This window comes from Miniopterus schreibersii (genome assembly GCF_964146895.1).
Source record: "Miniopterus schreibersii genome assembly, chromosome: 19".
Lineage (NCBI taxonomy): Eukaryota > Metazoa > Chordata > Mammalia > Chiroptera > Miniopteridae > Miniopterus > Miniopterus schreibersii.
Window position 1 is genome coordinate 648,967 of NC_138119.1, and position 24,399 is coordinate 673,365.

The following is a 24,399-nucleotide window of genomic DNA, read 5'->3' on the forward strand; positions in this document are numbered from 1 at the left end:
CCTGACCGCAGCCTGACACCAGGACAGCTGGGAGGTGGCCCCGGTATCACCAGGTTATCTATTTCTGGACAGAAGTCACAAATCTGGATTCTCAGGTTCATTGCCTGGTTTTTAACTGTGAGCAGCTCATGTCCTATTTTAGATAAACAACAGTGACACAGTGAGGATGCACGGAGACTCAGCGTGGGACGACCTCGAGGGGCTTTCACATGGCAGCCTCCTCCTCCCATCGCCCTCACTGCCCTCCAGTGGGGCCAGCGCCAAGAGGAGCATGGAAAGCCCAGGCTGGGCAAGGCTCGGGGCAACCCTGTCCCCCGGGTCCTTCTGTGAAATGAGCAGCAGCAGGAGGGACCATCTGAAATGACCGGAACAGTCCTGCCCACAGAGAAGGGATGACCACCTCTCGGGGCCACGCGAACGTCCCAGTTAGTGAGCAGACCTGGGGCTGCAGGAGCCAAAAATGTAGATTTTTTTCTGGAAAACCTCCTAAATGTTCAATATTGGCAACTAGTTCACAACCTATTTCCAACACTGAGAGAGCTAAATTCAGCCCAAAAACCACCGACTGTGGCCTCTGGGTCAGACGTCTCCAAGTCCCTCCCAGCCCCGGTGCTCCAGCGGCCTCCCACCTGGACTCCCGACGTCAGCCGCTGTCAGGGCCTTGACGGTCGGCCTCGATCTTCTGTGCACTTCCTCTCAAGATCTAAGTTCATTCAAAAACGGTCACATGTTGGTACTTTCTGTTGGTACTTTCCCCTTATCATCTCCAAAGGGATCACTTACAAATACTGTGGTTGATTAAAATAGCTGAGAGTCCCCTAATTTTCCTGACCTCTTACCCCTGACCTATCCCTTAGCCACTCTCAGCCGCATTTTTTTAAAACAACAGCTTCCTGGACAGTTTCTGTGAGCTTTTGTGTTTGGGGTTGATTCTGATGACCCACCAGCGTGACCAGTGCCCCGTGGCCAGCAGCAAGTGTTTTAAACACAGATGCCGGGTCTGTGTCCGACCTGAAACTGTGGAACAGAAGCTGCACTAACGGGCCCATCTGGGAATTAAATCCCTGGCCTTCGGCCTCTCCCAGTATCAAACCCAAATGAGTAAGACAATGTTCTAGCCTCCAGCCAGAAGCAATGCCTCCCTATGGACCGCTGTTAGTCACCTGTGAGGTCCTGCACCGGGCAGACTTGGCAGATGATGAACAGTCTGTGCTCGAAGTGCTGGGACAAGCCCTGGTTCAAACCTGCCATCCTTCCAAAAGGCTGAACGCTGAAGATGTTAACGGAAACTCACTTTGCGACGGTGTCACTGTCTTGAGAGAGGGACAGTCCTAGGAAAGCGGCCACCCGACCCCTCACCTGGGGTCAATCAAATGTCCACTTTGGTTCCTTTTGGAAATGACCTGACCGGTAAGACTAAAGAGAACATATTAAAACACAGTGAACTTATAAAGGAGGGAAAGTAACAAAGAAACAAAGATGATGAAGTTGCCGGTTTCCCCGAGTTTGACGACCGCACGGGCAAGGCCAGCGCGGGGCCGGAACCGCGGGAGGTGGGGACGGGCGCCCACGGTCAGGCCTTTGTTAGTAAATCGCCACGACCGCGCCCCTCGCTGACCCCGGGCCGGGGGGGACCTGCTGCGGCTGCGCCCCCCTCTCGCCTGTTTCAAGTCCCGGTGGCGCAGGAGAGCGAGGGTCCCGCAGGGCGGGGTGCGCACCCCACCCCCAGGGCCCCGCCTCCTGGGGCCCCGCAGGCCTGGGACGGAGGATGGACACTCCCACTTGGTGGCTTGGCCGGGACTGGACACAAGGGCCCCGAAGGCCACAGGGCACCCCACGGCCACCCCGCCGGGGTCTGCTGCCCACTCCAGGCAGCGCATCTGAAACATCGGTTACCGGGCCTTCCAGGGAGGCAGAGAGCTGGGCCGACGGCTCCGTGAGAGGGGTGGGGCCCCCAGGACCGGCCAGGGGGGTTCACAGGGGGGAAGGGCTTCCGACCGTCCCCTCGGGGAGGAGCCTGGGCGGGGAAGACCGGCGGTGGGGGTGGGGGTGGGGGTGGGGGTGGGGGAGGGGTGGGTGGGGAAGGGGGTGGGGGAGGGGAGGCCCAGCCCTGCCCTCCACACCTGGAGGCCGCCTGGGGCGGGCAAGGCCAGAGCTCCCCACCCCACGGCCTCGGGGACCCGTCCTCGGGGCTGAGCCGGGGGCATGGGAGGGGCGGGCCCCCCGCGTGGCCGCGGACCTGGGTTTTCACCCCCATCTGCTCCGGCGGCCGCTCCCTTTTATTTCATATTGCGGGAAACACGGGAGCCGGGCAGGAAAGGAGCCGCGAGGAGAAGGGCACCCCGCGGGGCGGGTTCCATTCTCGGGGCGCGCGCCCCGGGACGTCCGGCTCCTTCCGCAGGGGTCGGCTGGAGCCCGTGCGGCCTCCGTTGGTTTTCTGCAGCTTTTTCTACCAAGAGGCTGCGCTTCTGGAGCTGGTCTCACAAGAATGCAGCGTTTCCTCCCTCGTGAGGTCACCGCCACGCGGGAAGCCTGGCGGGGCCCCGGGAGAGCGGGACGCGCCGGCGGTGCGGCGGCCTCGGAACGACGGTGCCCCGCTGCACGCGTTTCCCGCCGACCGCGTCCCCGCGGACCGGAAGTGGGCCCTGGGAAGGAGGCGGGTCCTGCCGGCGGGAACGTGGCGCCTCCACGGACCTGGGGCCGCTTCGGCTCGAGGCTGCGTCTCCTCGATTCCATAATGCGGCCCGGCACCTCCTGCTGCTGCTGCGACGTCGTGAAACGCCAGGGATCGCAACACCTGGGTCGCCAGCCCAGCCGCGCCGGAAACGCCTGGGAGGCGAGGAGGCTGCGCCCACGTGGGCTCGCAGGGGCCGCGGCAGCGACTTCTCCGGAAGGACCGGCGGCAGGAGCAGAAACCCGCTGCCCGAAACCCGACCCGACGAGCTAAGGTGCGGAGGCGCCCGGCCCAGGCGCGGATGCGGGAGGCGCCGGGGACCGGAGGAGGACCCAGCGCCCAGGGCCGCGGGGGGCGGGGCCAGGGCCTGGGGGCGGGGCCAGGGCCGAGGGGCGGGGCCTCCACCTGAGGACTCGGCTGCAAGACTGAAAACTGCAGAACGTAAGAGGCCAGAAAGCTCCTCCTGATGAATTTCTCCCGAGCCGCAGAGCGGAGGGAAACGTTATGGGTGCTGAGTGTTTGTGGGGGGAGGTCAGGAACAGAAATTCCTTCAAGAGGGAATTGCAACAAAATACGTTATTTTAAGGGGGGGGGGGAACAAACAGGAATATACCCTGCAGGGACCCTCTGTGGGAGGGCTAATGCTGATGGAGACTCATTCTGAAACAGGGGGGTCAGCCTTTAACTTTCAGCATGAAGAACAGCTGTGCTGATTCTTTTCATTTTAAATAACATCCAAAAGACAAAAGGGGCACAACCCAAAACGCAAAGTTTAAGCGTGAAATCCTTGCCTAACAGAGCAAGTCATTCATCAGAACAGTCGTTAAACCCCAGCCAATGGCCCACCTATTGGAAAAGTGCTCAAGACAAAGATTTCATTAGGAGGAAATTCTCTGAACTTCTGGTCTTGTAAGTGCAGCCGTTTATGTCTGCTCATAAGTAATGACATACTGGCAAGACTGTTACCCAAAATACACTCTCCTAATGAAACCAGCCAAGAAACAGAAAAGGGGCCACCTTTTTTCAGTAAGACTAAGAGGTAAAGGCAGAACCACGAGGAAAATCGAGGGAATAAGCCTGCATGCTATTTCCACCGTAGGCATGGTCAAAGGACCACGACCCAACAAGTCGCCGAGCAAGACGGAGTCTGCCTGGGACACAGGTTCTCGACGGAAAGGGAGCAGTGCCGCCTGGTCCCTTTCAACACCACCGAGCACAGGTAGCTACACTATCCTTACAGACTGATGTCTTCACCGAGTCAAAATATTAGTCACTAAATGAAAACGTCTCAAAAACTCTCCACTGCATCATGTCCATTCTGACCAAATAGCACTCTTTGTTCTCAGAACATTTCCCAGTGTTTTATTTCACTGTGTAACAAAGAGTCTTTCACGGCGTGTGCTTGTCCCGTTGGCCTCATTCAGTTCCCTGAGGAGCCTCTGACTGTCACCACCACAGTCTCCCCTCACACTGTCTTCTCTGCAGCACCTTTCACACGGCTCGAGTGGCCATGATGCCATTACAGACGTGGGATCTTTCAGAGGACGCTGGCTGGTTACGCCATTGTGTGACGAGACAATTAACCTGAGAGCAACTTTTGAGAGTCAGTCTAGGTCTCAGTTTTCCTTCCAGCCTCCTTGTAATGGAGGTGAGGAGAAATGTGCCCCATGACGATACTACAAGTAAAGAAACAGACACGCAAACGTAAAGAAACTAAGTCTCTTAGTTCTTAGTAAATGTTATTTGGGTTTTGAATAGTTCCTGAGAAATGGTGCCAAGTACAAATATATTGAAGCAAACACTGGAAGCTGAACCACCATCTGAATTTTGAACAGATACATGGTGACTCACAGCAAGGCATTCATTAACTCAGGAATGGAAATGGGTAATAAGGAAGTAGAGAAATGCATTTGGATATCTCTGTATTTTTTAAAAGCACAAATAAATGATAAGCGTTACTTCCTTAGGCCCTATGACATCATAAGCCAACCTCAGGACTGCCTTTACAAAGAGGCACTTCACTTACTAAGGCAGGCATATGATTTAGTTAAACATGATATGTTTATGTTCAATCTAGACAGTGGGCAGCCAGGCCTAAACTACAAATCTGTCAGTGAAAGGACAGAATAAAATTCTAAGTGGCTCCTGAGTCTGAGAAGGACACGGACATTAAGGTTTATACGTACACACTGTCCCTAACAGGGCACACCTGAAACAGATTGAAACAAATTCTTTTCTGGAACACAGCAAGGGCATAACTGGACAAACACTGAAATTAGTGCTCTGTGTTCATGGATTGTTTGGACTCACGGAAGCCACCCTTTCTGAGAGCCATGTACTGTGCACCACAAAAGGGGTTTGAGGGTGTAACAATGGAGTAAGAACAGTCTTTTACCCTTAATAAAAGTTAACAATAATAGATTACAGCCCTGGCCAGTGTGTTTCAGTTGGTTGGGCGCCATCCTGTGCATGGAAAGAAAGGTTGCTGGTTCAATTCCCGGTCAGGGCACATGCCTGGGTTTCGGGTTCTATCCCCATTAAGGGGTTTGCAGGAGGCAGCCGATTGATGTTTCTCTCTCATGGATGTTTCTCTCTTTCCCTCTCCCTCCCTCTGTCTCTAAAAATCAATAAAAATTTTAAAATCTTAAAATTTAAAATAAGCTAATAATAATAGATTACAAACATAAATGATAACACAAGTGTAGGCACGCTTATGAGTGATTTACATGACAATCCTAGGAGTTAAACACTATCAATTCCATTTTACAGAGGAGAGAGTTGAAGCACAGAGAGGCTAAGTGACTTGTCCAATATCACATAGCGTGGAGCTGATATAGCACAGGTTTGAACCCAAGCAATCTGGGACCACAGTTGACACTCCTCACCATCAAGTTTTACTGAGTTGCTCACAGGCTGATGGGAGGGGTGCAAGGAGACGCGGTGTCTGGAAGGACTTCTAGAGAAACAAGGAGCTGAGTCCTGCAGGATGAACCCTAGAGAGGAAGGGATTCCGTATACTTAAAGGGCACTAAACAGGCTGCAAGCCACTAGCTTGTGACATCTGCTTGAGGTCTAAGTAGCCCATTGTCATTTTAAATGGCCTGATTCTTCTGAACTTTGTCTTCTCCAATGTGACTAAAAGACCTTTTGTGACTGGAAATACACTTGACCCTCCTGAGACTGGCACCAATTGTAGAGCCCAGGACTCCATGCCCGTGGTCAAGAACGGCTGGATTGAAACATCCCTGGTAACTAACTGGGTTTGGTCTATAGTTCATCATTCCACGTTTCAGTTTCATCAACTCAACCACCATCTCCACAGGGACTCGGGCGGGGGACAGGTGAAAGTGAATGGAGGCTCCGAGAAAGCGCCCCCAAAGCGCACACGACCTAAGACAACTCTGGGAGAGAAATCAAAAACGATCCCAAGTTCCTAGTGGACCTGAGCGAGCAGGAGGAGAGTGTGACACCTGCACTCAGGGAAACACCACTTCTACGGAGCAGAAACAAGGCCTCGCAGCTCTATCGGGAAGACAAGGTAAATAAATAATCCTGCAACAGGAGAAGGCGATGACTTCACGTTTCCAGCTACTCTAATCAACCCAAAGTCCCAGATGGGTGAAATCTGTCTCTTTAAGAAGTAAATTATCTCCCAAATAAGTCAAAACAGCACCATCTGAAAGCTGTGAGAGGGGAAAAAACGCCAGTCACTGAACACAAATCCTTTCCACACACGCAGGCCTGAGACGGAACCCTGAAATCTGGGACCCGACCGTCTTTTCTAGGATCTTCTTTAAGATCATTAGATATCAGCCTTTGCACCAGACGACAGTTTCACAGATGCCTCCAGATTAAACAGCTCGTGGAACAGGACATGTCAACACGCTGTCATAGAACACAGACTCCTGCCTCACGTGAGGGCAATCACGGGCCGCCTCGCACCGCTGGGGCGGGATTGACAGGGTTACCGCACCTGGTACTGCGAGTGGCAGCCTTACTGCACCGGGGCCATTCCCAGGTTATTTTTTCTCCATTCAGCAGAGCAGTGGCGCCCTCTCGGAAGTCCTGTCCCCTGTGACAGTCTATGAGTCAGTGAGACTTCTCAGCCCAAGAGTCTGTGTCTCTTTTTCTGACCCTAAAAGCAAATCAGTTCTATGAGGGCAAAACCTAACCTTCTTAAAATAAGAGCTATTGGGGGGCATCTAGATACAGTACACCCTGCGTACAGCCGGGTCTCGCAATAAAGCCAAGGGCACGCTTGACTGTGGATGGGATGGGAAGGTTCCATTAAGGAAACAGCTGGACATGTCAGGGGACATCATGGACACCCAGGGGTGTTCTCAGGGAGAAGAGAACCTGGGTTGACTATAACTCTACATGCACATTGAGAAAAAATAAACTGGCTTTAAAATCAGGCAGGAAAGGACCCAACGGTTTAGACGCCTCGGCAAGTCTCCTGTCCTTGAACTCAGTGTAATCTTCCCTCCATTCAAATGTCTGCACCACTGGAATTAGAAAAAGACCAACTGAAAAGGAAACAGAACGACTGGCCCATAACTTAGAAATCTCATAGACCCAGTCATTCCAGTTTCTCCCCCTCTCGTTTCGTTGGGGCTCCTTGAGCAGAATTCCTCCCGTGTTTCACATCCTTTGGTCTCTGGTGCCCGTCCGAGCAGTGAAAGGAGTCGTTGACGGGCGAGGCCTGGCCACCCTCCAGGAAACTGAGCCCTGGACACAGACTCGAAAGTTCAAGGCAGCTGTTTTTTTCTTAAATATACCACTTCTGGTTTCTACCAAATAACCTTTTTAAAAAAACAACTATTTTTCCAGGTGAAGCTCTAAAGATCTTAGAAATGCGGCCCTGTGGACACACACAAGCCGGTCTTTTCCTCACTTAGCTGGACTGCTGACCAGGGAGTTGGGGGCCCTGGGCATAGGCCACTGCTCACCCCCGGCCTGGCTGATCTCAAACACTTCTGTCCACTGAACCCTTGTAGACCCAACTACGCTGGCATTAAAAATATAAAATGATTAGGGAAGCGACTTGGCCAGGGAAACAAGCCACTCCCTGGGGCCCAGCCTGTAGGCAACGCTGACCCCAGAGAAGGCCGGGCTTCAGGGCAGGAAGGGTGGGGGAGGAAGGGCAAGTCCCCCCGTCTGGACAAACATTCGGTCACCCATCTAAGTACAGTTTGTTTTCTCTTAAATTAATCATTCCCACACTCGGGAGGATCACTGTGTTCACTAAGCGAAAGGAAAATTATCAGCAAACTGAACCGTAGGAGGCAGGCCGGGCTCCCGGGCGGCGGGAGGACGCGGCTCTGAGTGCACCACACGGGCCGTGGCTACAGGAAGCCGGCGGGACTCAGGGAGACCTTCCAGCCGCCCGGCGCAGCTAGAAAGAGAAACAGGGTTTTCTCCTGCTGCTGCTGCCCACTCGCCCTCCCGGCTCTTTCTCTAAGTCGCCGGAGGAAGTTCCCAGCCCTGACACGCAGGTGGGCGCTGCCCAGATCTGCCCGCCGTTTCCTTAAGTAAGGCAAACCTCCCACCAGCCCGGCGGCCCTTCAGTCTTCAGTCATTTCTTGGGGGAAAGGAGACCAAAGTGATCTGGGGGGGCGATGGGAATTACAAAAGCTACCCCATAACTGAGTGACCCCCTAAAAAAGATATAAACTCTAAGAAGAAAGTCGTCTGAGAGTAATAAACTCTCAGAATAGTAATCTCCCCAGCAAGTAAGTCTCCTCAGTTAGAGACTTATCACACATTCCAGACCAAAAACAATGTGCTGGGAATTAAATCCACTCCTTTGGGCGTGGCTCCGTTTACATTCCTGCATTCCCAAAGTTTCCTCTTTTTTAAAGCCTGTTTTGCAATCATCCTGGCTGTTTTCCCAGGAGAGAGAAATTTGGGTGGAATACGAGAAAGGATGCCTGAAATTTGGAAATCGGCTCTCTGGTCTCTGGCCTGGGGATGTACACTCTCATACTAAAGTGGTCGGACAAAATTCTCACCCACCAGGAGCCGGCCTTGGGGCGGCCGCCACGCTTCCCACCTGGTGCGTGGAAGGTGCTGGGACCACACCTGAAACAGAGGGTGAGAGGAGGCGTGGACACGCACCTGTGGCAGGCAACCGATTAATGTTTCTCCCTTCCTCTCTCTCTAAAATCAATAGTAATAACAACAACATATCCTTAGGTGAGGGTTAAATTTAAAAAATTTAAAAGCACAAGGAACTGTCCTGGGCTCTCAGAGTCTGCCGCCTCCTCGGGGAGCCACGTTTGAGAAAACGAGAGCCCTGGTGATGCTCCCGGCCTTGGAAACAAGCCCTGGCTGGCGTCCCAGAATCCGTCACCCTGAGGGGACGCGGCCACCATCTGAGAACAAGGTCAAACACCTGTGTGTCCCCTGTGTGGCAGGTCCCAGCGGGCCCTCTGCCTGAAGGTTCCCGTCCTGGTCTGACGGGGAAGAGGGAGGGCGACCAGAAGGATGAGGGCGGTGCTGACACTCAGTCAATGAAAATCATTCAAACTGGAGGGAAGTGTCTTCAGGCCACTGCATTTTTAGAGAATGAGTCACAAGGTGGTTTCAACAGTATTTCCGACGTTTTTGGAAAGTCTAACTCTGAGCACCTCCCTCAAAAGAGATGGAGCTGACAGGCCTCCACAGGAAACACTCAGCAGAACGAGGCCCGTTTGCTCCCTAGCGTCTCTAACCCTGGCCACAGGCTGGAAATACTCGAATACAGCTCAGGGCCTTTGTACCCAACCGATCCCTCCTCTCAGATGACTCGCTGTGCACCTGCCCACATCTAGAGAGACCAGGACACCCCCGGGGCCGAGGGTCATCAGGAGATGGTGTTTTCAAAAAGAAAAGCTCCCTCTCCGAAGACAAAGGTGAGGAAACAGGCCTGGGGGGTGAGAGTGAACAGGTTTGTGTGTTTTTCCCAGATTTTAATTTTTCTTTCCTTGTCTTTTTTACTGAATGTATTGGGGTGACATTGGTTAGTAAAATTACAAAAGTGAACAGTTTTATTTACATACTCACACCCCACCCCAAGCATCATTCTTTTCCCTCCTAGAGTTGGGGAAACTGATCCAGAGAGAAGGGGGGCGGGGGGGTCAGTAACAAAGATGTAGACAATAGGCCCCTTTTTCAATCTACTGTAACAGTAACTATTAACAGTGTTTCCAATGAATTGAAACATGAAGGCGCTACAGTGACTCTTTACTGAAGTCTTTGTCTTGTTTTCTCTGTAACTGTTTTGTAACAAAAAAGTTTTCCCCTTGTTCTTTCTCCTTGTGGTTCCATATTTTGACTAGATCTCCAGGTCCTCAAGGTCCTCGGTGCCCCTTTCCCAATACTCCCCCATCTCCCTCAGACTAAATCCCAGAGGCTGGACAAGAGTATCTTTTCAAGAACAATGAAAAGTTACACCAGGGCTGGTATACGTTCAACAGCTCCTGGCCCAAGGTCACCCGACCCACCCATCCTAACGCAGAAACTGGGGCAGCTGGAGCAGAGGAGAAAGTGCGTGCAGCTCAGGTAACGAGTTCACGGAGGCCAGACCAGCCTCCGGGAAGCGCCGCCCCGACCAGTGCCGGCCTCGCCCCTGCCCGGCATGGGGGGCGGGGGGGGAGCGGACGCCGGTTTTGAGTTGGGGTAAATTGAGTATGGATTTATTTTGAATTTCCTAGGACTTTCGCCAGGCCCCTTGGCAGCCACCGGTGCTCTCCGTTACCACCTCCTGACGATCGTTTCAATGTTGTTTCCTAAGCTCAATTTTCTAAGCCATGTAACTTCACCCAGGTGCTCTGAAAATTACCTATGCGCTGAATTGTAAGCGATCCTTAAAAGCTGAGACTCCTCATGGTACCACAAAGAGAACTGTTCAAATTACCCCCCAACTGGTGCGGGAGCCTCCTGTGTGGGGAAGGAGTGGAGGCCCCGACCATGATTTCCCACTGCAACCTATAAAGACCTGGCGTGAATTTCATTCTCGCATCGACTCTAACTGCTGGAATAAAACACAAACACGTGATCTGCTGGGTTGCACCAAATTCAACACACTGGAGGTCAGCAGGGCGCATAACCCACTTTTGTACAGAACTGAGGCTAAGTTTCTTCTGCCACCTCTGTTTACGTGGGAAGCATCCTGAGGTTGCAAAACTAGCTGTTTTTAAAACTTCGACATCTGTGCCGAGTCACTGGCCAACGGGAGTGTCTCTGTCCCGTGCAGCCCAGACAAAAGCCACCCTTCCTTCAATTTCTAACCCATGTTCATCAAAACGGCCACGGAAATCGCTGATTGGGTTAATACCACTTTGGCCTTAACAATAAACTTGCGAAATACCAATTATACTCTCAAACTACCACTACTTTATGAGTTCCATGGAAAATTATGAGTTTTTAAAGGGTGCTATTGGTTTTTTTAAAGAAGTGTCTGGAAGCCAATGGCCAAGGCTGATGTCACACGAGAGGAGTCACGAAATAGACCCCAGAGTGATATCTGTGAGATGTGATGATGCCACGGGTCACGCTGCTGAGTCAAGTTACCTATTAGAGATGGGGATTTAGCAAAAGATTAAACGGACTGGCCATGTGAGCAAACAGGGCCCATTGCGACTGAACAGTACTTTCCATGTCAGAGAACATCCGAGATTTAAGTAATTCATGACTAAGTGGGCCAGGTGCTTCCAACACTTTCAGGTGAGAGAGAGCCCCATTTAATGTATTTTTTAAACAAACGGTGGTAGCAGAGTTTATATTTTGAAATACAGCATGCCACGATATTTTAAAGATGCATATCCCCAGAATAATATCCTTTTATTTTTCAACATTTTAAAAGTTAACTTATAGTTATTCTAACCAAGCCTAATTAAGATGCTCTGAAGTTATAAAATAAATAACCAAGAAAAAGAAAATATGTTAAAGAGATTCCAGGCTAACTTTTCAAAAGGGAGTAAATGAACAAGGGTGAACCGTCCGGAAGGGAGCCGGTCAACAGAGCAACGGGACGGAATCCGCAGGCACCTTCCCGGCAACTCATCTAAGAAAGGAAGCCCGGCCTCTGGCCCGTTTATGAGAGGCGTGGAAGGCACGGGGCTGGCAAAGATGAGATAGTCCAAATTCCAAAATGAAACAATTAACAAGGCTGAGACGGAGAAGGGGCCTTCTGCACACCCAGGGCCACCATCCTGGGGAGAGAGAGGCCACATTCCCCCCCCAGACAAGCCGCGCAGAAGCGTGGGTGGGAGGAGCTCATCAGGAACCTCGCTTCCTCCTGACGTATTTTTCTTTCAACCATCAGTCCTAAAAAAAAGTTCAAGCAATAACAAATGCTGCCAAGGGTTCGAAGTCCGGATCCTTCGTGCACTGCTGGTTAGGACCGCACAGCCAACCCCGTTCCGAGAAGTCTGACAGCCTCTTAGGAAATGGACAGGCAACTGAGCTGCGCAGGCCCGCGACTGCCCTCCTGGGTGTGGATCGCGGAGAGATGAAGACGTGTTCACACGAATGTCTGCAACCAAATGGTTACATCAAGTGTAATTCCTAATAGCCCCAAACTGGAAACAACCCACGGTCCGTCTCTATTGAGTAGGTGAATAGTGGAACGGGGCGTAGATTATGTGATGACGCTTACAGACATTACGAAGTAACAAAATTATAGAGACGGAGAACAGATCGGTGGCTCAGAGAAGCAGTGGGTTGTGTGTGGGGCTGTGAAAGGCGATGAGGGACCCGTGGGGAAGGGCGGCACCCGGGCTGTGACACTGTTACAACTTTAAGAGATAGGGGAAATAAGATGAAGGTACAAGGGATCCCTCGGTATTATTTCTTTTAACCTACAACTACAGAAAACTTAAAAGTTCAATTTTTTAAAAAGACATAAAATACATTTTTTAGAGTGTGGGTGCTGCAAAAGGTGGGTGAAGATCCAACCACCTGAAGGGAGAATGGATTACGCGTCTAAGAAACACAGAAACAGGGCAGGGGGGCTGTTCCCGGCCGGCGCTCCTCACCCTGGTCCAGCCGCCCCACCCGTGGTCCTGGGCGTCTCTGGCCAGAGCAGTTTGGGACAGACAGCGCCCTTCACCTTATCCTTGGAAACCAGGAGGTGCACAGGTGTATTAATGGCTCTGGTACGCCACGAGGCCAAGACACTGGTTTATCTTGAACATCCTGATGGGCAAGCTCCCTTGACCCCTGAGGACCTGAGCATTTCTCATCTCTGGCCAAAGCACACTATAGGGATTCTGGATCTAGTCAGGTGCACTCCACGCTGCTAAACAGGTGCCATAAAACTACATCTAAGCCTTCCCGCCTCAGGGACGACCAAGCTCCGCCCCTCGGTGAAGGTGAGGAAACCTGAACACAGGACCCCAGGTTCCCTGGGCTTTATCTGCTCAGCAGTATTTAAATGTATCTCAGTTAATCCTCAAAGCCACTGGTTGACAAATGGATGCTGTTAGTTGCCGTTTCATTAGAGAACTGAACTGACGATCAACCCTGCTGCACGTGGCTGGGCTGCAGGGAGAACAGGTCTGGCTCCAGGCCCTTAACCACTGAGCCTACCTCCTCCCTGCAGAAGGGAGGGTAAAGGTCACGTGGACGTCATTAGAACCAGGTGTCAGGAAGAGACCTGTCTAACCTGCCCCGACTGTCACCTGGCATCTCAGCTGCCAGGGAAGGAGTGCGCAGTCACTGCCTGCGCCTGACACTCCGAGCTCCCGCCGACTTCCAGGCCCCTGCGGCTCCCTTTGTGCTGGAAGCCGGAGCACCTGTTCCTTCTACCCTTGGGCTGACCCGTCCATCTAGTGTGGGCTTCTGTCCCCCTGACCCTGGGCCTGCGTGAGGGCCCCTCTGATGGTGGCGTGTGTGCCTCCACTAGACTGAGCCCTGAGTCTCACGGAGGCAGAACCTACGTGCACCTTGTTCATACTGTGTGTCTGCCACACAGCAGGCGCGCAGTGAGTATGGAACAAGTTAATATAGAAATCAAGGAAATCAACTCAAACACACACAGGAGTGCGGACCCATCGAAGGTCCAAGTCCCTCTGATCATCAGCTGAGAATCAGCCTCTGCGAAGGGCCAGCTTTCTTTTCCTCTGAGTGAGGCACAGCTGGCTCTGTCATTAACTAGTCACTAACTAGTCACCATTAACTAGCTGGATGACTGGAAGCAAGTGGTTAGCTCTCCGAATCTCGGGTTCCTCCAGGGGACATGTAAACAGTGCCCACCCCGCAGGGCTGCTGGGGATGGGAGAGGGAAATGCGTAAGTGCCCGTTCCGCCGAGGGCTCGCGACCGGTCAATGTTCAGTAAGTAGGAGCTGTCGTGGCCACGAGAAGCAGGCCGGGGAAGATAAGGCCCGTACCAAAGATAAGCTCAGAATGGAATAAAATCTCAGGGCAGGAAAACGCAACCAAGTAACAATATAACCGGCTCCCGGCCTTGTAAGGACGCTGAGCTCCCAGCCGAGGGGAGGGAACAGAAACGGGACTCAGAGAAGATACATTGAAAGCTCGGAGCCAACTCATTTGTAACCTATTTTAGTTAGTGGCCTGAGGGCCAAAAGTCAGAAATGCACATAGAAGGCGGCCCCCAACGTCTTCATTTAAGTCATTGAATTTCTCAAAATTCAGAAACTCCAACATCAAGAACTTAAAGGAGGTTCACTCGTAGACCGTCTTGCTCAAACTTGAAGCTTGTCAGACCTTGAGTAATTCTATGAATAATTCCTGCCTATGCACGAAAGCAGCAGCCAGGACAAGTCGACGCTGAGACACAAGAAACCGCTCAGAGTCCAGATTTGGGGAGAGAGTTACTTAAATTCAAATACCTTTGTAATTTTATTACAGCCGTAACGGGACCCAGCTAATGTGAAAATGAGCCCCCCTCCCCCAAAAAACTTGACATTAAGTACTAATCATAAGTATTTTTAAATGGTACTAACTTCATTATATTGGCCATCTAAATTCACCTTTGAAATTTAACTTTGTTCATTACACTCAGGACGTGGGTTTATTCTTAGTCACGAACAGCGTCCATTCAGAACAACCCACCTGCCACGTCAGACTGTTGTGCGAAACACTACCTGACACTGAAGTTGTATGAAGGGTCCGTCTTCAAAGGATCGACTTTAAACGTCAAACGAAAGTTTCTTCCTTCTACACAACCACCTCCCCAAAATACCACAGCGCAAAGGCTGAACAGCATTAAGTAAAACATACTTTAAGTCAGGCCCTGGCTGGGCAGCTCCGCTGGTGAGCACATCAGCCCGATACGCCAAGGTCGTAGGTTCGATCCCTGGTCAGGGCACATACAAGAGGCCACCAACGATGCACCAGTAAGTGGAACAACAAATCAGTGTTTCTCTCTCTCTAAAAATCAATAAATAAAAAATAAATGATAATGTTTTAAAAAACATACTTTAAGGAAACTTTTTATTAAAGCCAAATAAGACAGAATGAGAGCACGGCTCGTTCCTGCTGTGGGGGCCTCAGCTCAGCAGTCAACGGCATGAATACATTTTGCTGCAAAAGTCACCCGAGTTCTCCCACTTGAGTTTCTCCACCTCCTGACCTGTACGCACGGAGCACGGAGAGAGGAACTCATCCATCGCCTCAAAGTCCCTACGCCCACGGGGAAGGCAGACGGACACCTTCAGAGCTTCTCAAGACAGGTGTCATCAGAAAGACACTTCAAATTCTGCAGCAATGTCAACGGAAGCAACAGAATATTAAAAATAGTCTTTTCAATGACATGTTTGGGGGTTGTTTTAAAATACCCCAGGAAAAAAACAAACAAAAGCACCCTGTGGGGAAATAGATACACTCACTGAAAACTGCTTAAGACAAGTACACAGGGCTCAGGAGACTAGTCTCTCCTTTTACGTGTCTTTGAAAATTCCCAGTGATAGGAAGATACACAGAACATTCTCTCCACCAAAAATACAAACAGGACGCATTCGCTAAGCATTTCAATTTGGGTTTGCCGCCATCGCAGCCACTGAAATGCCACCGAAAGCCGTTCGCCTCTCTGAAGGTCCAGCTTGGCCGTCCGTGGACAGCTGCCTGCCCAGCTGTGCCCAGTGAGGCCCGGCCCCGCAGCCCCCCAGCACCTCCTCTCGCAACATGGACGGGACCCCACGTTCAGTCTCGGCTCCCACAGGCGCTGCCTCCAGCAGGCCTTTCCTGCCGAAACACCCAGAAACCACGTGGAAGGACAAACGTTTTCGTCACGTTCTCAGATCGTCCCCCGTAAGATGGACTCAGATGTGACACTGGAGAAAATGTAATTCAACAATTAAGCCGACCCGAGGTCATTTCTCTAAAGCTTCTTCCTGAATCCTTACCAAGATCATAAACCAGCCGCGATAAAGATGATAAATAAGCTCCATTTAGATCGAACTTTGAGTAATATGAAAACAGGCTCGGAGGACCTCAACGTGGGTGACGGTCACAACGGTCAGAAATGCAGTTGTAAAAACTCCCACATCTGGCACTTAAATCAGTCCGCTTTTATCCGCGAGCAAACACTCCAGAGGATCCAGGACAACACGGTCCTCGGAACTTTTCAACAGAACGTAAACCAGAACTCGGGCGTCCTGAGGAGGAAGCAGCCACAAGGGCGGGGAAGCAGGTTCGTTTCCAGACCCTTCCTACGGCCGCGGCAACACTTACCAGCACCTTGTTTTCAACTTTGTCTCCCTTGACTTCCAGCTTGACCTTCTTCTTCAGTGCGACCTTAACCTTCCTCCCGATGACATCTTTTATGCTTTCTGAAAGAAGGGGACAGTTTCGTCACAATCGCTTATTAATAAGAGGGTGAGGGGGCAGAGGGAGCCCTGGGAGGAGGCTTTTCGGTTGTTTTTATTGTGGTTGTTTGTCTTTAGTAAGTTATTTGCTAGTTTTAACAAGCCCGATGGTTATCACTCACCAAGTATTTAGTAAACACCTATTTTGTGCCTTGTGCTGTGTGCTCGGAGGCTGAGCGAATATAAAGGCATATGACGTAACAGCAGCCCGTGAGGACAGGACATCATCTTTATTTTTAAATGTGTGTTTATTGATTTCAGAGAGAGGAAGGGAGAGGGAGAGAGAGAGAAACATCAACGATGAGAGAGAGTCATGGATCGGCCGCCTCCCGCACACCCCCTGCTGGGATGGAGCCCGCAACCCGGGCCTGGGCCCTGACCAGGAATCGAACCGCAACCTCCTGGTTCAGAGGTGGACGCTCACCCACCGAGCCACGCCGACCGGGCAGGCATGACATCACCTTGCTGGGCGAACACACAAGAAAAAAATGGGGGCCTGCCGGGCAGTACTGTGGAGCATTGAGCTGCGTGCCGGCCATAAGCACGGCAGGAATTCACACACTCCCCTGGCCGGTCAGCTCCAGCCCCCAGAGGCCTGAGAACATGACCATGTTCTGTGAGGGCCCCGACATGGAGGGCAGAAAACGGGGGACCAGAAAGGGACCCAACAATCTGGCCGGGGAAGGGTGTTCCGAGCCAGTGGTCCTTCCAAATTCGCCACAGCACAACACCCCAGGGTGCTCAGCAGGCAGCGGGACAGGAGGCTTGAGAGAGAAAGGGAGGCCTGGAATTTAGATGGTGGCACGAAGGCCTTCCCGGGACTCCCATGAGTACCCCAAACTGGACAGGTCCCCAAACCAAATACCATCCCCTCCTCCTTCCACTGTCCCCGACTCTTCTCTCGGATAGGGAGCCAGGCACCTCCTCTCCCGAAACTCCCCCTAAACAACTCCTGACCCCTGACCTTCACCCTCCTGCAGGCCTCAGACCTCTGGCCAAGACCAAGTCCCTGACCTCCAAGCTATCAGCCACCCCCTCCCACCGTCCCCTCCATAACCAGTGACCCTTCCCAAACCACAGGTGTGGCCGAGTCACTCTTGGCCTATGAGTCGGACTCATTTGGGGATGAGTCCAGAGCTTAGCCTGTCACTCAAGCTCTTTCCCATTTTCAGCTTCCCTCTCAGCACCTAGCGATGGGGTCACGGGCCATCAGTCTCCATCTCTACTCCCAGGACCCTATGTTACTCTTTCCAGATGCCCTTTCCTCCCTTCCTCCTGGTTCCACCTGAAGCTGACTTAGGAATATAAACACGTGGAAAGAGACGGGACAGTTGTCCACCAGAAGGTCAGCCGTGGTGACCTCCAGGCCCTAACGTGGTGGCAAAGTCCTCTGAGTCTTCTCTGCACTTAATTTTTAAATAAATAGCCTGTATTTACCTTCATAATCAGAAGGGTACACAGTGAATTTTTAAATACTTTATATTGAGGCTTAAATGCTTCATATTGAGATTTGCCTTCTTTCTTTCTTTCTTTTGAATGTATTGACTGATTTTGGAGAGAGGGAGGGCGCGGAAAACACTGACTTGCTGTTACCTGTTCATGGGCTGGTTCTCGTATGTGCCCTGAAAGGGGCTCCAACCTGCCGCCTCCGCCTATGGGGACAACTGACCAGCCGGGCTGCCGGCCAGGGCGCCCTGTTTGCCATTTTGAGTCACCAGAGGGGAGCCCCGGGAGCCCCTGGAGCCAGAGCGCGCCAGGTGCGGGAACCCGCCGCGGCCTCCGGGGCCCTCGAGGGGTCCAGAAACCCACACCGGGCGCGTCCCCAACGCGCGTCCCTCGCGGGAAGATCGTCAGACGGACGAGACTCGATAAACACAGCAGCCCCACTTCTAGGTGAGGGCGAGATTCAACTCTTAAAATATGTGGACGTATCTGTTCTGAGAAACGTCCAGTTAACCCAGGTGCCTCCTCTGCGCCCGCCCTTCGCCCCGCTCGGTGGGAGGCACGACCGACGCCCACAGCCGGGCGCGGGCAGCTCCTGGGCGACCTGCCCCTCGGGGTCCCGGCCGCGCGCAGCCCCCCCCCCGCCCCGCGCAGCAGCCCCCCGCGCCCTTCCCGGGAGCCGGGCGCCGGGCAGGTCTCAGCCCCAGAACCGGACGGGCCACTCGCTCGTCAGGCGGAGGCGCCGATGCTTATCGGAGGGGCGACGCCACCGGCCGGGCGGGGCGGGGGCGCGATGCGGGCGGGCGGGCGCTGCGCCCCGCACCCGGTGGACGGCGGCTCCCGCGCCGACCCGGCGCAGCCCCTCCCCATCCGGCTCCACCTGCCGAGCGGCCGCGCGGCCGGAGGCGCGCGCAAAACTCCAGCCCGGAGTCGGGGCCAAAGCGGGAGCAGGGGGCCAACTCCTGAGGCGCGGAGGGCGGGGGGCGCGGGGGGGGCCCGGGGGGGCGCGGGGCGCGGGCGCCCAAAGCACCGGCACGCGCAGGACATCACCCCCCCCGCAGCGCTGCGTCCTCGGGACACTGTCCCCGCCGCGCTGTAGCTCCGCCGCCTCCACAAAACTTAAGTTAAACCCCAAGGCCTAGGATCTAGCCCCCACCCCCACCCAGAAAATGACCTCGAGGGTCTCAGACAATGGGTGACCCCGCACAGGTACCCACCCAGGTTCCCCAGGAGCCCGGGTGGGTTAATTATTACTAAACGAGGCTTTCGTCGTTAACCCTCAGCGTCCTGGCCCGAGTCGGCGTCAGTCCCGTCACCCTGTCGCTCCCAGGTCCCCAGCCGAAGCCCCGCCTTCCCCGCCGGGTCCTCGCAGCGGACCTGCGCGCCCCCCGAGTCTGCCTCCCGGCTGGGACTCGGGGGCGGGGGGCACTGCGGGGCCCGCCTCCTGCGCGCGCCCGCGCCCGGCGCCGGGCTTCCCGGGACCTCCCGAGTGGGGGCCGCGGGCCGGCGCTGTAAGGGGGTCTCCCCGCCTCCGCAACTCCGGAGACCTTGCAGCCCCCCCGCCCCGCTCCGCCGACCTCCACCCCCTAGTGGCCGGAGGAGGCGGCGCCGGGCGCGCGATGCCACACGCCGGCCTCTCCGGACTCGGCTCCCCGGGCGGGCGGGCAGCCGGGAGCAAACTTCCCGAGGCGCCCGGGGCCCCACCCAACCGCACCCCGACCCGGGCGCCGAGCTCCGCCCGGGGGCGCAGCCCGCGGGGGCGAGGATCGCGGGGGCGCGGGGCCCCTCTTACCTGTCAGCTCGCGGGGCACCTCGGCGCCCTCCTCGGCCATGGCTCCTCTGCGCGGGGACCGCGGGTCCCACTCCGATCCCCCGCTCCGCCCTCCCCGGACCCCTCGGTTTTGAGAGGCTGATGCGCCGTGCAGACCGGAGGAGGCGAGAGGGCGGGCCGGACAGGCAGCTTGGCCGCGCCCCCGTCGTGCCCCCCCAAAAAAAATAAATAAATAAATAGTGGCCGATCCGCGGGGGCTGCGGCTACGGCTACATGACGCCTCCTAGCAGCTCCAACGGCCGACGGATGGACTGACGGACGGAGAGCCCGCAGGACCCGCTTCGGCCCGGCGCCCGGCCCGGCTGCGCCCCAGCTCGCGCGGCTGCTCCGGCGGATCCGCGCACCTACGGCCCTAGGTGCGGGCGGAAGGAGGGGGAGGGCGGGGAGCGCGCGCGGGGGCCGGGGTTCCCGGCGGTCCCGCGGCGCCGCTGGGCGGGGGCAGCCGCGGCCGCCTCCCCTCTCCTCCTGCGTCTCCTCCGGCGCCTCCTCCTCCTGCGTCTCCTCCTCCGTCTCTCCTCCCCGCTCCTCCTCTCTCCTCCTCTCTCCTCCCCTCTCCTTCCCTGCCCTCCCCTCCTCTCCCCTCTCCGCTCCTCCTGCGTCTCCTCCCCACCTCGCGAGAGCAGCGCCGCGCAGTCCCCGCGGCCTCGGCGCCGGGCCGCCCGGTCCCCGGGTCCCCGCGCGGGGCGCCCCCGGGGGGGACGCTCGGCCCCCGTCGCAGCCTCGCTCCCCCAGCCCGGAGCCCGGCGTCTGGAGAGGGCGCGCGCGGCCCGGGAGCCCTCTGCTGGCGGCGAGCGGGACGGCCGGGGGCCGGGTCCCGACGCGTCCCCGCGTCCGCGGGCAGAGCGCCAGGCGACCGGAGGCGCAGGTTCCGCAGACGCGTCTGCTCGGAAACCGGCGCGTCTGGGTCTCTTTTACGCACGCTCCTGGCTCGGCCTCCCCTGGGCCGCGCCGTCGTGTCATTTTCCCCGTCTGGCGAGGAGCAGCGAGATGAAACCTGTGAACGTCAACCAGGGGGCGACAGCCGCCGCGCGCAGACGCTCCACGCGGGAGAGCGCCTGTCACCCGCGGGGACCTCCGTTCACCCCAGGCCCACGCGGGGAGTGACCATTATTCATAGAAGCCGGAATCAGCCTGCGGATGCGTCTGATCCCACCTCCGACGTCTCTGGGTCCACCCTGGAGATACCTTCGGGGCCAGGGACCCCTGGGAGCGCCTTGGCGGCTGCCTCGTTTCCTAGCGGCTGGGAATGTCGCATCAGGTGGCGTTTTTAAAGGTCAGAAAGAGGAAGGAGGAAAGAATCCCTGCTTTGGTCACCCTCTGCGCCGGCAGTCCCTCGGCGGTTACCAACCGGACCGTTCCCACCGTCTAGCCTGCGCGCTCTCGCTCCAGACGCCCCCCAGGGACCTGCGTCACCCCCCTGCAGGTTGCCGGAAGGTTTTCTGCGTTTCAGCCGCGCCACTGTGCCCCTTCTTTGTGCAGGTTTCCCAGGTGTTTCCAGATCGCTGTGACTCGTCTGCTCAGAACCCCTAAGCTCGCCCCTGGCGCCCCGCCGCAGCCTCGGCCCCTCGCTGCCTGTCCAGCTCCCTGCTGCGCTGTCCCCCGGGCTCCGTTTGTCTGCTGGACGAGACCGTAGGTGACCTGAGGGCAGGACTTGGTCTCACACCCCTGAGCCTCCTCAAGAGACTCGCGCAGAGTCCGTGTGCGATACACACTTGGTAACTGATTGGGTTTTAGAGCTTCGGACCTCAGGTTCCCCACAGTTTGTCTCGAAAGTTGTCCATTTCCCTTTTTTATTATGTTTTCATTGATTTTTTTTTTTTTTAGAATAAGAGAGGAAGAGAGAAACATCCATGGGCTGCCTCCTGCACGCCCCCCTCCCCCCACTGGGGATCAAGCCTGAAGCCAGGCCTGTGCCCTGCCCGGGAATCGAACCTGTGGCCTCTTAGTTCCCAGGTCAACACTCAACCATTAAGCCACACTGGCTGGGCCACACCTGAACTTCTCAAATGTTAAACACAGTGGCGATGAATGTAACATAGACTGAGTAATAAAATTATTGTGGAAAATGAGACGTGGACTCCTATTTTTAGTTTCTAGGCACACGTTCATATCTGTATAAGTCACGCTCTGTGTAACAACCTTTCGGTCATCGAGGGACCACATATATGCTTTAAAAGTTCCTGTCACCCAGTGACGTTGTAGCAGCCCCGATGGAGCCCAACGCATTGCTCACAGGCTTGTGGTGACATCGGTGTAAACAAACCTACAGCACCGCCCGTCGTATAAAAGTATTGCAGACACAATTGTGCACCGTAGATGTGGAAGCAGGCAACAGACTGACGTTTCAGAGGGAGGGGGGAAGGGATTAACCAGGGAATTTATATGCATATATGCACGGCCCAAGGACAGACAATAGTGGGGGGAAGGCCTGGGGAGGGGGCCGGAGGGGGTGGAGGGATGAATGGGGGAGGAAGGGAGACATCTGGTAATACTTTCAACAATAAAGATACATTTTTAAAATACTTGATAATAAATGGCTCTGTCACTGGTTCATGTATGCCCCATACTACAGTTTTATCATTACATTAGAAAGTACTCTTTCTATTTATTTAGAAAGGTTTGCTGTAAACAGTAGCCAGGCCATGCATCTTGTGTTCGCCACCTCTCCCGATTGCATCATTTCTCTCGTGCTTGATTTAATCTCGGTTGTTTTTTACAGTAACACGCTGTGCAGGCTTGTAGCCCCAGAGCAACAGGCCAGACCATGAGCCTGGGTGTGCAGTGGGCTAGACCCTCTAGGTTTGTGTGAGCGCCTCTGTGGTGTTCGCATGACAGAATCACCCAATGATGCGTTTTCTGAGACTGTCCCCATCGTTAAGCGGTGCACGACTGCGTATGGAAGCTCTCCGTACCTTCTGCTCAACTTTTCCTGTAATCCAAAACTGCTCTAAAAAGTAGTTTATTACTTTATATTAAAATTCATTAATGCGTGAGGAGAAAGAAGACAGGAGACAGTCGCAAACAAGAAAAGTCAACATGTGGGAGACTCGGAGAGCCAGTGGAGGAATGGTAACTGACTTAACAGACCAGGGAAAGACAACGTCTGAGCCAGAGGGGAGAAAGCAAATAAAAAGCAGGCTAATTTCTATCGCAGAGCCCACAAAATCCTCAGGAACTGGAGACACAAAGGATCTCTGAGCACAGGCCTACAGAATGTGAGGCGGACCAACAGCAGGAGGTGGCTTGGGAAGGACTCCGAGGGAAAGTTATACCCTCCATGGTCCCTTCTCCACAGAGTAGCTCTGGTGACAGGTTGGGTTCAAGGGGTTGTGGTATTTCTATTTATTCCCAAATCCAATATGCTGCTTTAAAAGGTGACTGCTACCGCCCCCTGCTGGTGGCTAGCAGAGTTGACTTGCTCCTGCTTGGGCTGCGCAGTCGGAATGATTCTGACACGCAGGTTAGCACCATCTGTCCTCTAGGGTCCACAGCAGCGCCTGACGGTAGGCACCCAAACCTGAAACGAATGAATGGGAAACCCCAGGAGAACTTTTGTTGGTAAATTGTTCTTTAACTGCACGGATAACCAAATCCAGAGAGAATGCGGAGCGAGAATCTTAGCTTTACAACTGAAAGGACCTGAGAAGTCCTGGGGTATGCGTGCCAAGTCCCGCTTCAAAGCCCGGTGGTAAAAACGGTTTTGTAGACACATACGTTTCAGAAACAATGCGGTAAATGAAGGCGCATCGATTTCTTCATTGTGGAACTGGAGAGGTTCTCTTCATGGGAGATAAAACAGACCTCACATCCGTGTTCTCTCTCCTTCCCTCCGTCTCTCTAAAAAAAAATAAAAACATATCCTTGGGTGAGAATTGAAGAAAAAAAAAAGGTGTCAGGATATTTTTGGTCACGCGTAAGTGCCTTCACAGTAAAGGGAACTGACTGCTCCAGGTGTGGACCCATCAGGGTTACAGTCTCTTGAGTGTTCAGTTTTCCCTTCTTTGTTGGACTCCTTACGAGGCCTGCATCCTGCACAGCAGGAAGGAGCCGTAACAGGTCTCACTCTCCAGCCCACACTAAGCAGAAGTGCCCACAGAAATCCTGAGCGTCACTAGGGCTTATGTCACAGGCCCACCTGTGACCTGGCCACCACGGTCACTGTGGCAGAATGTCCCCTTTGATCCAGCGCATGTCATGTGTTCCGTCCCTGGGGCAGCATAGTTGTAGGTGGGTAGCAATGGATCTCCAGTGGAAGCAAAGTGGGGACTATCGTAAAAGGTTAAACGGACATTGGGGTCAACCAACAGGTGACCATATAGTGCTCAAGACACACCACAGACCACCAGCAGCAACCCAAAGCTTAACCAAACAAACAAACACAAGTCATTTGCAGAGGATTTGACGGCAATAGATTTGCATGGGAGACAAGAATTTTGTACTAAAGCTATGAAACTAGTTTCGGGACACGAACAGGATGGATAATACAAACCACAGTGACAGTTTTCGTTCATCTTTCCCGTGGGAGGTTCCGGACGCAAAAGCACACGGCCTTTTCGCACGTTAAGGCTTCAGCGTGGGGGGACGTTTCCCCTTCTCTCTGGAGGGCCCTGTTGCACCAGGTTTAAACCAAGACTTT

General features: G+C 54.2%; 1 protein-coding gene across 3 annotated transcripts in view; it reads right to left on the reverse strand.

Moving 5' to 3' along the window:
• Nucleotides 1-20,131, reverse strand: part of CARMIL1 (capping protein regulator and myosin 1 linker 1) — an 81,734-nt gene extending 61,603 nt beyond the window's left edge. For all 3 annotated transcript variants that reach the window (XM_081121472.1, XM_081121471.1, XM_081121473.1), the window contains exons 1-2: nt 19,725-20,131; nt 16,356-16,453 (exon numbers count right to left, since the gene is read on the reverse strand). In XM_081121472.1, coding sequence (XP_080977598.1) covers nt 16,356-16,453; nt 19,725-19,764 — 138 coding nt within the window. In that variant the 5' untranslated portion in view covers nt 19,765-20,131. The remainder of the gene's footprint in view (nt 1-16,355; nt 16,454-19,724) is intronic.
• Nucleotides 20,132-24,399: the final 4,268 nt, after the last annotated feature.